Below are 12772 nucleotides of genomic sequence, written 5' to 3' on the forward strand. Positions count from 1 at the left end.
TGGAATCCCAGATATTCAGGTGCCAGGGGCTTCTTAATCCACCTGGACTTCCTTGAAAAAATTAAATCATCGTCCTCACCTTCAAAACAAAAGAGACTTTTGTGGCAGAGAGGGGAGATGTAGGAATTACCAGTTTTAGAGAAGCTGCTCCCCTCCTGGATGATGTGATCATTGTCCCTGTCCCCACAAGGCTCCTCTGCAGGAGGATTTTTGGTGGACTTTTGGGCCTGCCTGTGGAGATGGAGCTGTCAGCAGAGTCCCTGCTCTGGGAATGTGCTCCCTGAGCAGGATGGGCAGGACAGGGACACAGGCTGGGATCCTGACTGAAACATCCAAGCCCTTAGAACCAAACTCCAACCTTTTATTTGGATTAAAGCAAGATCTCAGAGAACACAGAGGTGCTGGGGGCACTCAGCAGTGCTTGATGACCCTGTTCCCCTGCGAGTCCTGTGTGAACAGGGACTGCAGCCCCCAGGGCTGGCTGGGGCTGGCCCCCAGGGAGCTGCCCCTGGCCCTGTGAGCAATGACCCTGTTCCCTTGGGAGTCCTGGCAGAAGAGCTGCCCGCAGGAGCCCTCCGGGGTCTGGCCCCGCTCCCTGAGGGGCCGAGGAGAGCAGCAAACCCCGCTGGGAGCAGCCCCTGGGACAGGATTTGTGTTCTCAGTCCCAGCAAAACCCAGCCCAGAAGTAACTCTGCTCCAGGGCTGTGGTTTCCTGCTCCCTGAGGCCGTTTCTCCAGGAAATAACCGGGATTTGTTCCTCTGAGCGTCGATCCCGCTGTGCTCCGAGCCCTGGGAGAGGCTGCAGCACCAGGAATCCCCCCCAGCCCCACCAGAGGCTTTGCTCTGGCTCTGAGACTCCACCTGAAGCTCCAGGGGATCCAGGGGTGTTTTCCATGCCTGGGATGTGCCCTGCACCCCCTGCTCGGCTCCAGGGAGCTCTTCCCGGGCTCCCTCCAGCTGTGGCAAGGCCAGGATCTTCACAGGACAGGCAGCCAGGGGAGCCCCCGAGCACTCACAGCCTTTATTTGGGGTGCAGGGGGTCGGCCTGGAGTTTTCTTTGTCTCTTCCATCTGCAAACAGCAGGGAACTGGTGAGAGCAGCTCCATCAGCAGGGAACTGGTGAGAGCAGCCCCATCTCCCCCCCAGCAGCACGGCTGTCCCCTGTGTGTCCCCTGTGTGTCCCCTGTGTGTCCCCAAGGCCAGCACTGCCACCACCCCCAGGGTGCCCAGCCCATCCCAGAACAGCACCCAGAGCTCTGGGCTGCTCCACATCATCCCCTGCACCTTCAGCTGCTCAAAGTTACCAAAACCCCCTCAGAACTGCCCGGTGAAACCGCCCTGGCCCCACAGAGGCACCAGGACCCACACCGGCCTCTGCAACCATTTAATGGAAACCCAACTTCCCGCTACCGCCCGGCTCCTCCTTCCTGGCACTTCAAACCTTCCCCCTCTGCGCCCGAAAATGAATTTTGCTGTGTTTGCAGCGGGTTTGCAGCGCCTGGAGCCGGTTCCGCGGGCCCGGTACCTGTGAGGGGGCTGAAGAAGGCGGGGATGGTGCTCTGCCTCCTGCCGGGCCCGGGGCTGGCTGCTTTCAGCCTGGCGCTGAGGGGCTGCGGGAAGAAACGCCTGAGAAATGACAGAATAACAACAAAGCCAAGCCGAGCTCTCTCCTCCGGCACCGCGGTAGCCCCGGCCCGCCTGAGGGGCCCCGCGGCTGGGCCGGCACCCCCGGCCCGCCCCCCCGGGCTCACCCGCGCCGGGACCCGCTTCAGCTCGGCCGTGTCCAGCCACACCCCGCAGGCCTCGGCCGGGGCCGCGCCGCCCCCGCGCCGCCGCTGCCGCCTCATCCCGGGGCTCCCGGGGCTCCCCGGCCCCGGTGGGTCCCGGTCCCGATTCCGGTCCCGGTTTTTGCCGGTCCCGGTTTCCCGCTCGCACCGGCCCCGCCTGCAAAAAGCATTGCGCATGCGCGGCCCGTGGGGCTTGACCAATGAGAGCCGAGTGGCGGGGCCACATGGGGAATGAGACCACGCCCACTCCCGCATTGCTCTATATAAAGGGCGGAGGCTGCGGGGCTCGCTCAGAGCAGTGGGAGCGGAGCTGGTGAGGGGTGGTGGAACCGGCGGGAGCGGAGCCGGGAGCGGTACCGGAACCGGCGGGGGCGGAGCCGGGAGCGGTACCGGAACCGGCGGGGACGGAGCCGGGAGCGGTACCGGAGCCGGCGGGGGCGGAGCCGGGAGCGGTACCGGAACCGGCGGGGGCGGAGCCGGGAGCGGTACCGGAACCGGCGGGGGCGGAGCCGGGAGCGGTACCGGAACCGGCGGGGACGGAGCTGCCCCGCCCGTGCCCATGCCGGGGCGGGAGCTGCGGCAGCCCCCCCTGTTCCCAGCCCCCACCCAGTGCTGGGGTTCCCCATCGCATCGGCCCCTCCTCTCCCCGCACCTTCAGGGCCAGGGCTGTGCCCGTCCTGCTCCCACAGGGTCAGGAACAGGGCCCTGCCACTGCATGGACAGCTCCAAACAACTCCCTCATCCCTACATCAGCAGCCTGAAATTATAATAAATTAATTTGTCACCTCAGTGGCTTAAACAACCTCACCTTGGTCTGTTTCCATGGTTTAGAGTCTCAACAGGGGCCAGATGGCCTCTCCTTATCTCATGCTGGGAGCCCTGGCAGCGTCCCAGAGCCTTCCCCAGCCCATCAGGGCACACAAAACACTTTGTTCCAACTGTTTATTCAGAGGTGAACGGAACCCATGTACCGTTCTACGAGCAAGCTGGAACTTAGGCTGGATTAAAAAAGCATAAAAAGCGTCTCTTTGATTCCCTAGAGAAAGCACTTGCTGAGTAAGAGTTCATGAAGCAGCATCTGGGGGCTTGGGGCTGGATTTGGGCTGAGCCCACTTTACTCTTCCTTGAGGCCCAGCTTGTTCTTCACCCTCTGGGCCATGTAGGTGGCTGTGAGGACAGAGCAGGTGACGGTGACGAGGAACAGGGCAGAGAAGTCGTGAGCCAGGCCCCGCTGGAGGGAGGAGTAGATCTCCCTCCTGGACTCATAGTCCAGCACCACGGCCTCGATCTGCGCCAGCGTGCAGAGCACCAGGAACACGTGGAAGATCTGGTGGCTCTGCCCCACGAAGTGACACTTCCCGGGGAACCACTTCTCGGGGTAGGGATGGGAGAAGAAGAAGGCCCCGACGAGGAAGAAGAGCACCTGGCACTTGTGGTAGAGCAGGGCGGGGTCGGGGCGCGCCGCGGTGCAGATGCGATGGATCACGGGGCTGATGTCCAGCAGGTAGGCCAGGCCCGAGGGCAGCTCCTGGCACAGCCGGCCGGGCAGCGGGCAGGACGGGTGGAAGCGGAACTTGGCATAGCAGGAGCCGGCGCAGGACAGCCAGGCCAGCGCCGCAGCCAGCGGCAGGAAGAAGCTCTGCACGCGCCGGTGCCAGCCGGGCTCGATGGCGTAGTAGAAGTGGCCCAGGGCGCTGCCGTACTGGTACACGGCCACCCCCACGTAGTCCATGAAGAAGAAGCCGTAGTGCCAGAACTCGGACTTGGCCTGCAGCAGGTGGGCGAGGCTGCTGAAGGTCAGGTAGGTGATGGCGGCGGCCAGGATGATGAGCAGGGGCCGGGCGTGCGCGTCCTGCCCGAAGTCCACGCGCTGCCAGAGGTGCTGGAAGCGCAGCAGCAGCCCCAGGGCGGCCGCCAGGTGTGACCAGACGTTGATGGCCTCGTTGTGCTGCTGGAAGAGCGTGGAGAAGTAGTAACGCCAGGTCTGGCGCACGGGCCGGTAGCCGCCGTGGATGTAGGGCTTCCAGAACACCGGCGGCACCTCGGCGCTGCTCACCGTGCCCGGGGACAGCGGCCCCAGCAGCTGAGGGAGCTGCCTGACGTTGATGAAGAGCCGGCTGAGCTTCTCCGTCACCACCGTGGCCATGATGAGGCCAAACTCGGCGTCCTCGCTGAGCAGAATTCCCTTTGGGAAGGAGAGGAAGTTTTGCTGTGGGGTTTAGTAGGGATTTTAACATAAAAATCAACAAGCGGGGGCCGTTCAGATGCTCTGCTTGGGGTTTTCCCTTGTAGAATCCCCAACTACAGTGAGAGAAAGGAGATTTAAGAACCCCTGAGGTGCCTCTGCTCTGTGGGGAGCCCCCAGGACACGAATCTGGGGTTAAATGACAATAATGATCACAGCAGTGCCTGGCTCATCCCCTTCCCTGTTTGGGAACTGCTAAACAAACCAAGAATCCTAAACAAACCTCCCACTCCAGATTCCCCCTCCTGTAAACTCTTTACAGCCTCTGTCCTTACAAATACCAACAATCAGCTCCTGATTTTCCAAGCAGCTTCCCACAATGTGGCCTGAGTGAGTCCATCCTGTGGCACCACCAAGGTTCAGCAGAATAATCTTTGTGAGCAGGAATTTCCACATTTACGTTTCCTTACCCAGCTAAAGGCAGCCCTGCCAGCTTGTTTGGCCTTTTCATAAAAACTTATTGAACAGAACATGCCCAAAATGAGATTCTCCCCTGACTTTACCTGCTCTTGCTCAGAGAAGTCCTGAAGAAAACCTGATTCACGTCCAGCTCCACTGCTGATCTGTGCCTGAACCCCTGGCAAGTGCCCTCATTTCAGGGGCAGGAAAAGTTCTTTAAAGTTTGGGAACAGGAGGAGGTGGGGATGGGACTGTTTGTTTTTAAAAAACTCTGTAATTTCCTCATCAAAGTCAGGCTGTAACTCATTCCTGCCTGAATCCAAGGGGATTCAGAACAGAACAGGCTCTTAGCTGCTCCATTTCCCTCCCAAGTGCCCTTTGCCCACCTGGCCTGGTTAGAGCTGCCCCACACCCCGGGCAGCGTCCCCGGCTGGGGCAGCACCTCCCAAAGGGCGATCCCGACCTTCCCCTGCCCCTCAAACCCTCCCGAAAAGCTGCGACTTTCTCGGGCCCACGGGGGAAAGTTCACCCCGTGAACCTCTCCCTGCTCCGAACCGAAATAGCCCCGAGCGCTGCCGCGGACAGAGGGCGAAAGCAGAACCAGCAGAACCTCCCAGGTTCGGCTGTTCTGACCTGAATTCCACGGGCACTGCCCGGAGAACTTGCCTCAGTGCCAGGGCAGGGGAGGGGGCTCAGCTCCGGCTCCCAGGAGAGGAATTCCTGCGGGAAAGGCGGATGATGAAGGGGATGATGATGTCGGAAGCAGCGGGAAGCAGCCAAGCACGAGGCAGGAAAGGGAGCGGTGTTTACTTCAGCTCCTCCAAAACTTGTCGGAGCAGGATTTAATTTGCCGAGTTCTTCCCAGCTACCGAGCCTTGAGCAGCGCTCCGTTATGAAGGGAGCGCATCCTGGAAATCCTCGTACTCCAAATAACACCCTCCACCTCCCCACGAGCTGTCGGGAACGCTGCCTGGCGTTTCCTCTGCCCAGCAGCATCCACCCCTCCCGCTGAATTTTTCTGTGATGATAAAGACTCGCCCCCGGCTGTTTACATCCCTGCCTGCTCCCGCCTCACAGCGGCACCCAACCTCCCAAAGCCTCCCAGAGCCTCCCAAAGCCTCCCAGAGCCTCCCAGAGCACGGGCAGCTTTCGTTTTCAAACCACCACGGCTTTCCTGCAGCTCCGATCAGCCCCTGAGCCCCGCAGAGCAGCGGCTCCAGCCCTGCCAAACCTTCCGGGCAGCCCAGGATGGTTCTCCCTCTCCCGGGATGTTTCCCCTCGCGGGTGAGGATGAGGATGAGGAAGGCTTTGAGCCCTTTCCCTCTCGGTGGCCCCCGGGACTCCCAGCCCCGCGCAGGCACCTGCAGAACGGAGCCATCCGGGCCCGCCCCGGCCCCGCCGCTTCCTCCGCCCGCGGCTCCTCCCGGCCCGGGGGTCGCGGCCCCCGCAGCCCCTTGGAGCTGCCCCGAGCCGCTGCTCCTCCCTTCGCACCCCCGACACGGCTCCACCTCCCTCCCTCCCTCCCTCCGCAGCTGGAAGAAGTTGCGTTATTATTATTATTATTATTATTATTATTACTATTATTATATTACTATTATTATTATAGAACCTGTCTCCAGCCCAGCTTTCCCCAGAGGGACCCCGAGTTGTGTTTTCCTGCCCTGATCCCGTCCCTCGCCCCCCTCTCAGGTCACCGCTGTCCTCTCCCTCCTCGCACCCCTCACAATCCCCCAGGAGCTCTGGGAGAGCCCAGCCCGGCCCTGGAGCCCCGGCTCAGCAAAGCTCGGCAGACACGTGCAGCAGAAGGAAGAGGAGGGAACAGAAGGCCCCGCGCCGAGATCTGACAGCTCTGGCAAGCCCAAACCTCGCATTTAGCATCGATTTGGGCTCCAGCACCATTTGAGGCTTGGCAGAGCTGCCATTCTCCTCCCCCACGTTTGGAGAGAGGAGAAAAAGCCCCACATGGCATTTGGGACACTTTCCTCGGCAGGTAACTCCATTAAAATGAAGATCTGGGGGTTTTGATTGCTGATTGTGCTTCATTTTGTACCCGGGGGCTGCTCCAGGGCTCCCTCCAGCCTCCATTACGCCGTGCCAGGTGTTCGGCCTCGCTGCTGGCTGCACTTGAGGCTTTGTCTCAAAGTTCAGCCTTGTTTTCCTGGCTCACCCCGCCGGGCAGACCCTAACCCCATCCCGGGGCAGATTCTGACCCGATCCCGGGCAGGATTCCCGTGTCCTCGGCTCACTCGCTGTGGGGCAATGGCCAGAGGATCCACCCGGAGCCGCCCCATCCCTCCCTCCCCGGCAGGGAGCAGCACAGGCTCCCTCGTACCTCGAGCTCCGCAGCATCCGAACGCTCCTGGCGCTCCCTCCGGGCCGGGACCCGCTGCAGCATTCCCGGGCTGTGTCCCTCTGCTCCTCCGGCGGCTCAGCTCCGCGGTAACAACAGCTCGGTGTGCCCGGGGGGACACGGGGAAAGCCTCCCGAACCGGGGCTCCTTCTCCTTCACACCCCACACCACAGCCAAGTGGCCCAGGACTCCCTGAGTCCCTTTAAAAAAACTGATTCTCCACGGATTTTCCATCCTCAGGTGCTCTGGGTGTGGAGTCAAACTGAAAACAAAGGTGGGAGCCAAGCCAGGATCAAGGACAGAGGAAGGACAGGCCAGTGCCACCAGTGTGGGGCTGTGGCACCCCAGGAGCTCTGGCTTTTTGGGGAGGGTGGTGGTGCCTGCTCACAGCCCCAGTACCTGTGGCCAGCCTCAGGGGCAGGGTTTGGGGTGCAGCACAGAGATTTTGTTCCAAATCCACCTAAAACTCATCTTTCCTCGGAGCCCCTCCCATTTCTCCCAGCCCAGAAGGAACAAACGGATCAGGCTGGGAGCAGGTGCTGTCCATGCCCAGCACACCTGGGTGAGCCCAGGACAGAAATGATTCCCGTGGGGCAGCCCAAGCCATGCTCTGCCCGTTCCTGTGCCCCCCGAGCCGGGCTCTGCTGCTCCCCTCAGCCCCTGAACAAGGGCTGCTTGTTGGGATGTGCCAGCTCAGGGCCTCGCACACAAACAGCTGCCACGGGCTGAGGTGTCACACAAAGCTCCGGTTGTCACAGCCGGACAATCGGAGCTGCTCCAGCCCCTGGCCAGCCCTGGGCTCCTGAGGAAGGAACACGGGGTAACAGCACTGTGCAGCTTTATTGAGACACTCGGTTACAGCAGGATTTTAGCAGACTGGACAGTCAGAGATTTTTGTTTGAAGTGTAACAGATATTCAGCGTGGAACAGTTACTACAGATTCCTTGCACAAAGTTCTTACAGAGCTGAAACAGTACTCGCCATCAACCCAAGAGCGAGTGCACTGGCGTAGAAAAGGATGCAACAAGAAGAAAAAGCTACACTGGAAATACAACACTTTAGAAAAGTGACACATGGAAGGTCTCCCCTCTAGCCCCCAAAGCAAGTGTACAGTTTGGATCTAATTTTACAGTTCTACATCAGTTTCTAAGAAACTTAAAAAAAAAATATATATATAACCGAACAAAAACCAAAGATAAAACACTGGCCAGTACAGTCTTTGGATATTTGGAGGAGGGGGAGAGTCAGTTTCCAGAATGGAGTCAGTCGGTCTCGGCCTCGCCAGGATCTTTGCCTTCTTTGTTCTTTCGAACCTCTTCCACATGCTTGTCCTGAAAAACAGCAGCAGGAAGCTGTGAGATGCAGGGAGATCAGGGAAAGGATTCCCACAGCAGCGTGGGGTACAGGGGGATACAGGGGTGAGGCTGCCCCTCTCACAGAGCTGCAATCCCACAACAGGAATGCAGCAGGATCCATAACCAAGCCCTCCCCAGCTGTTCAGGGCAGCCTCCTCGTGGGGACGCTTTCTGGGGAGTTTTCACCTCCTTTTCCCAGCAGGAGCAGGGCCAGCTCCCTCTCCCAGGGCTCCACACCCACCTTCTCCCGCAAGCGCTCCAGCTTGGCAGCCATTTGTGCCTCACGGTTCTCTTTGTTGGCTTCCATTTTGTGGGTCAGCTTCTCCTCTGCCATTTTGCTGAAGTTGTTGTTCTCCTCGATGGCTTTCTGCAGCACCTCCTTCTCGTGCTCCCGCTTCTCCGCCAGCTGCTTCAGCACCTCTGCCTCGTGGGACTGCAGAGACACGGGGAGGCTGTGAGGGCACAGCAGGAAAAGCTGCCCCGGCTCCTCACAGGGTTCTGTGTCCTTGTGCTGCAGGACACGGCTCCTGGGCTTCCCCCACGCACCCACAAACCTGCCTTTCACCACCTGCAAAGCTGTCATTACCTGCACATCTTGTTAAATGGGAATCTTTCTGGAGAGGGAACAGGGTTTTTTTTTTTGATGTTAACATTGAGGGAACTTTCCTTGCAGATCCTCCCTTCTCAGAGCGGTGAATCACTGGGATTCGGGTCAGGCTCACTTCCATCAAAGCCTCGCCAGCCTCAAGGGCTCCAGGCTGCACCCTCAGCCACATCCTTCATCAGTCACACAATTTATTCCCCAACTTCTCTCATTACAGATTCACTGCTGCGCTTTCAAGGAGAAAATTCATCTGTTCTGGTGTTAAAAGACATGAAAAACAGCTTCGTCCTGAAGCAGCTGCCCCTCTCAGCTACGCTTCCTGCCAGTTTTTCTTCAAAATCTCTTTGGAATCAAAACCATGACCATAAAGCTTCGTAAGAGCCCCAGGGATTTCATTAGTAAGTTCCATTAATATTCTATTTCCATTAAAAAACCCACTTATCCCAAGGAACAAATTAAAAAAGAGCCCCAAACCCCCAAAACTGGTGGAGCAGAGCTCACTTCAGCTGCTCCAGATTTACCTTGCGTCTCTCCTCTGCCGCTTCCAACTTCTTCTGGATCTCTTCCAACGACACATCCTTCTTCTTTGGGGGAGACAGAGGGAATTCTGGCACAGCTTCTTTCGAGCGGGGGCTGAGGATCAGCTCAAAGGCCTGCCCAGAGGCTCGCTTCTCCAGCTCCTTCACCTGGATATCTGGGAATGGAGGGGAAAAGAGGCAGGAAAAAGAGCATTTGATGCAGGAATTGGCTCAGGTGGCATTAAAAACAACCTTCTGAAATTCAGAAGTTCCCTGAGGAAGGGAATCCAAGACAGGAGTTGCACCTGATGTTTAAATTTAGCCTTCAACATCCCAAATCGTGAAAACAAGTTCACTAGTTCAAATCAAAAATCGTTCTGTCTTCAGTGACAAACCTGAGGATGAATTTCCAGGCATTTACCTGGAACCTGAGAAAGCAAAGAACTAAAAAAAACCAGTTTTTTAGAGAAATTTGCAGGCAGGGCTCTGTCTCCCAGCCCTGCACGGTGTCAGCGTGGTCCCCGAGATGTCTCAGTGACAGCCAGCTCTGCCGAGGGAGCAGATGGCTGCAGGGAGCTGAAGCCCATCTGCTGCCAGACTCCTCTTTTGGGGTGTTTTCACAACCACCCAGCTTCAACAGCCTCACCCAAGATGGGAGAAAAGCTTGGTGACAGCATCTTATTTCACTAGATTCAGTTTTTAAGTTATTCCCGAGGAAATCAGGAGGCAGAAAAAATTAAAAAAAAAAACAACACACACAAGCATTTAGCACACAATTCTACCTACCAGAAGTAGCCATGGCCAAGAAAATAAGACTCCAGAAGCCAAGCGTGGGAGAAGGTCAGTCAGGTGGGTTCCTAGGTAACAAAGAGATGTGCCATTCAACAGCCAGCACAGGCATCCTGCTCCTTCTAATAAGAACTGCTAAACAGAATTAGAGCTGCTGAACAAAAGGCAGGCAAGGTGGGTCACTGCAGTCAGCGATTCCAGGCATTTTGTGGAGCTGATAGTGCTGGGAATACTGGAGAGGTTATGGAATTACTGGTGCTGCAGGATCTGTGTGACATTCAAGCATTTGCAATCGGTTTTATTCCACCTTAAGGTACTGGAACAAAGACCCCCGTTTTAGCAGGGCGCTGTGGAGATTTCACTGCTCTCACACCGTACAAGAGCTCGCCCAATAAAAAAATGACGCACCGCAGGACAGCACAGCCAGGATTCCTGCTACTCCCGAAGGATCTGAAATGTGCGCAATCGAGCTCATTTAAAATTCGGTTTTAATTGCGCAGCTCAAGTCAGATGCTTCACACCGCGGCAGACAGCGAGGGCGCACACCGCCCCGGACACCTCGTGAAAACGGGGCGTCGTTAAAAAATGCTAGAAATAGATCTACAAACCGTAAAAAAAAAAAAAAAAACAGTAAAGAAAGGAAAAAAAAAGGTTTTTTTTGGGGGGTTTGAAGGGGCACCGCTGCGGGGTCCGGGCGGGGCTGGGGACTGCGCGCTCCCGGCCCCGCCCCCCCCGCGGCCGCAGCCAATCCCCGCCGAGGCGGCCGCGGAGGCCCCGCCCCCGCCCCTCCAACCGCACCGAATTCAAACGGCCGGGGAGAGCGCGCGCGCGCCCGCGCGAGGGGGCTCGGGGGGGGGGGCGGGGCCAGCGCCAACATCCGGGCACCTGCCGCCCCCCGCCTCAGGTGCGGGGCCGCCCCCCCCCCCAGCCCCTCAGGGGCGAAGGGGACGGGGAGCGCTGGGGCGCGACATGGGGACAGGGGGCTCCGAGAGGGTCCCCCACGGCTCGATGGCGACGGGGCGCGGTCGCCCGGATACCGCCCCTTCCCCACTAACAATGGCGGGGAGGGGAGGGGGCGCCGCTGTCGCGGGTAGGGCGTCGCCCCTCGCTGAGGGACAATAGACACCCCCTTCCCCTCAGCGATCGGGGCGCGGGGGAATAGGGACACGTACGAGGAATCCCCCCTATTGTCTCCCTTCCCTTTGTCACCGCGACGCTCCAAAACCGGGCGGCGACGCGATGCCCGCGAGCGCGGACAAAAGCGACCCCCGCCCCGAGAGCCCGCAAGACGCCGCGCAGCACCCCCCCTCACCTTGACACCCACCCTCGGCACCCTTCCGCCGCTAGTATCAACGGAGCGCCGGACCCCGTGAAGCACCGACACTTCCCCCCGTCGTTCTCCGCCTTCTCGAGACGCGGCCGGGGCGGCGGGTGGGGCCCCGCGGCCGCGGCCCGCCCGTGCCCGTTCCCCCCGCAGCGGCCCCGCCGCGCACCCACCTGCCCGCGCCGCCGCTCCGGCCACACTCCGCTCGCGCCCGCCCCGCCGCGCACAAAAGCGCCAAACAAAGGCACGTGATCCGCCCCGCCCCGCCCCGATTGGCCGAGCCCGCCGGCACGTGCCGCCCGCCGGGGGGGCAAGGGGGGGCTCGCGCCCAACCCCTCACTAACGCGCCCCCCAACCGACACCCCCGGGCCGGCCGCGCGGGGCATGCCGGGAGTTGGAGTTCGCCCCCGGCGGGGGGCGGCGGCCCCCGCGCTTGGCCCGGGCTGGGCCGAGGGTGCGGAGCCGAACCGCGATGTCCCCCGGTCCCCAGGGACCCCCCGACACCCAGAGCCCCGCCCTGGGATCCCGCTCCTGGCCCTGAGCAGCTGGGATTCCCTTTGTGTCTCACGCCTGTCATGGGGAGCACAGGGGGCATCAGGGCCGGTGCTGCAGTCAGGGGTGTCCGGCCCGACAGGCCACTTCATGGCCACGGTCACCCAGAGCCATGGTCACCTTATGGCCATGGTCACCCAGAGCCATGGTCACCTCATGGTCATGGTCACCCAGAGCCATGGTCACCTCATGGTCATGGTCACCCAGAGCCATGGTCACCTCATGGCCATGGATACCCAAAGCCATGGTCACCTCATGGTCATGGTCACCCAGAGCAACAGTCACCACACAACCACGGTCATCTCATGGCCATGGGCATCTCATGGTTGTGGTCACCTCATAGGCGTGGTCACCTTATGGCCATGGTCACCACACAACCATGGTCACCCAGAGCTATGGTCACTTCATGGTCATGGTCACCCAGAGCAACGGTCGCCACACAACCACGGTCACCTCATGGACATGGTCACCTCATGGCCGTGGTCACCACAGAACCATGGTCACACAGAGCCATGGTCACACAGAGCCATGGTCACCTCATGGCCTTGGTCACTTCATGGTCGTGGTCACCTCAGATCCACGGTCACCTCAGAGGCAGGGCCACAGATCTTCGTGCTATGGCTACCTCAGAGCCATGGCCACTTGCCTTCAGACCTTGGTCACCTCAGAGACACGGTCACCTACAGAAGGGCATGGCCACCTCGGGGCCACGATAACTTCAGGGCTCTTGGTCATCATCAAGACGACCACGGAGTCCCTTTGGTCATCTCGGGGTCACAGCCCCACAGAAGGTCTGTGGCCCCACAGTGTGAACCTGTGCACATGCAGAAAAAACCTCATTTGTACAAA

The 12772-nt window shown here is 59.6% G+C and overlaps 3 protein-coding genes across 14 annotated transcripts; all 3 read right to left on the bottom strand.

Annotated features, from left to right (window-relative positions):
• Positions 1-51: 51 nt before the first annotated feature.
• AUNIP (aurora kinase A and ninein interacting protein) lies at positions 52-1858 on the bottom strand. 2 transcript variants are annotated; one of them, XM_088067349.1, is made up of 4 exons: positions 1752-1858; positions 1526-1610; positions 862-1070; positions 52-231 (listed from the first exon to the last, which is right to left on the bottom strand). In XM_088067349.1, the coding sequence occupies exons 1-4, from the start codon at positions 1845-1847 to the stop codon at positions 169-171; spliced, it is 453 nt and encodes a 150-aa protein (XP_087923475.1). In that variant the 5' UTR covers positions 1848-1858; the 3' UTR covers positions 52-168. The 2 variants fall into 2 exon arrangements, with proteins under 2 accessions (XP_087923475.1, XP_087923474.1); XM_088067348.1 differs by lacking the exon at positions 52-231 and having other exon boundaries at positions 240-1070.
• An 856-nt stretch (positions 1859-2714) lies between these two features.
• On the bottom strand, positions 2715-5836 carry PAQR7 (progestin and adipoQ receptor family member 7). Of its 11 annotated transcripts, XM_088067332.1 has the most exons (4): positions 5663-5720; positions 5098-5151; positions 4536-4645; positions 2715-3972 (listed from the first exon to the last, which is right to left on the bottom strand). In XM_088067332.1, the coding sequence occupies exon 4, from the start codon at positions 3931-3933 to the stop codon at positions 2902-2904; it is 1032 nt and encodes a 343-aa protein (XP_087923458.1). In that variant the 5' UTR covers positions 3934-3972; positions 4536-4645; positions 5098-5151; positions 5663-5720; the 3' UTR covers positions 2715-2901. The 11 variants fall into 11 exon arrangements, with proteins under 11 accessions (XP_087923458.1, XP_087923459.1, XP_014114046.2 ...); XM_088067333.1 differs by lacking the exons at positions 4536-4645; positions 5663-5720 and adding an exon at positions 5793-5836; XM_014258571.2 differs by lacking the exon at positions 4536-4645 and having other exon boundaries at positions 5663-5821.
• Positions 5837-7602: 1766 nt separating this feature from the next.
• Positions 7603-11625, bottom strand: STMN1 (stathmin 1). Its single transcript, XM_005529694.2, has 5 exons — positions 11545-11625; positions 10045-10115; positions 9262-9434; positions 8378-8569; positions 7603-8112 (listed from the first exon to the last, which is right to left on the bottom strand). The coding sequence occupies exons 2-5, from the start codon at positions 10055-10057 to the stop codon at positions 8044-8046; spliced, it is 447 nt and encodes a 148-aa protein (XP_005529751.1). The 5' UTR covers positions 10058-10115; positions 11545-11625; the 3' UTR covers positions 7603-8043.
• Between the last annotated feature and the right edge of the window lie 1147 nt (positions 11626-12772).

The sequence above is a fragment of the Pseudopodoces humilis genome, chromosome 27, assembly GCF_049639895.1.
Source record: "Pseudopodoces humilis isolate 2021_Gansu_Grassland_sample_001 chromosome 27, ASM4963989v1, whole genome shotgun sequence".
NCBI classification, from domain to species: Eukaryota; Metazoa; Chordata; class Aves; order Passeriformes; family Paridae; genus Pseudopodoces; species Pseudopodoces humilis.

Excerpts from the sequence above, each read along its gene's own strand:
- STMN1 (XM_005529694.2), bottom strand. Across the intron at positions 8,570-9,261 it reads CGGCAGAGGAGAGACGCAAG|TCCCACGAGGCAGAGGTGCT; the intron begins GTAAATCTGGAG and ends GTGTCTCTGCAG. Across the intron at positions 8,113-8,377 it reads TGGAGCGCTTGCGGGAGAAG|GACAAGCATGTGGAAGAGGT; the intron begins GTGGGTGTGGAG and ends GCTGTTTTTCAG.
- PAQR7 (XM_005529699.3), bottom strand. The coding sequence starts at position 5,427 with ATGCTGCTGGGCAGAGGAAACGCCAGGCAGCGTTCCCGACAGCTCGTG. Across the intron at positions 3,973-5,097 it reads TCCCCTGCCCTGGCACTGAG|GGAATTCTGCTCAGCGAGGA; the intron begins GCAAGTTCTCCG and ends TCCTTCCCAAAG.
- AUNIP (XM_088067348.1), bottom strand. The coding sequence starts at position 1,847 with ATGAGGCGGCAGCGGCGGCGCGGGGGCGGCGCGGCCCCGGCCGAGGCC. Across the intron at positions 1,611-1,751 it reads TGAAGCGGGTCCCGGCGCGG|CCCCTCAGCGCCAGGCTGAA; the intron begins GTGAGCCCGGGG and ends TTCTTCCCGCAG. Across the intron at positions 1,071-1,525 it reads CTTCTTCAGCCCCCTCACAG|ATGGAAGAGACAAAGAAAAC; the intron begins GTACCGGGCCCG and ends TGCTGTTTGCAG.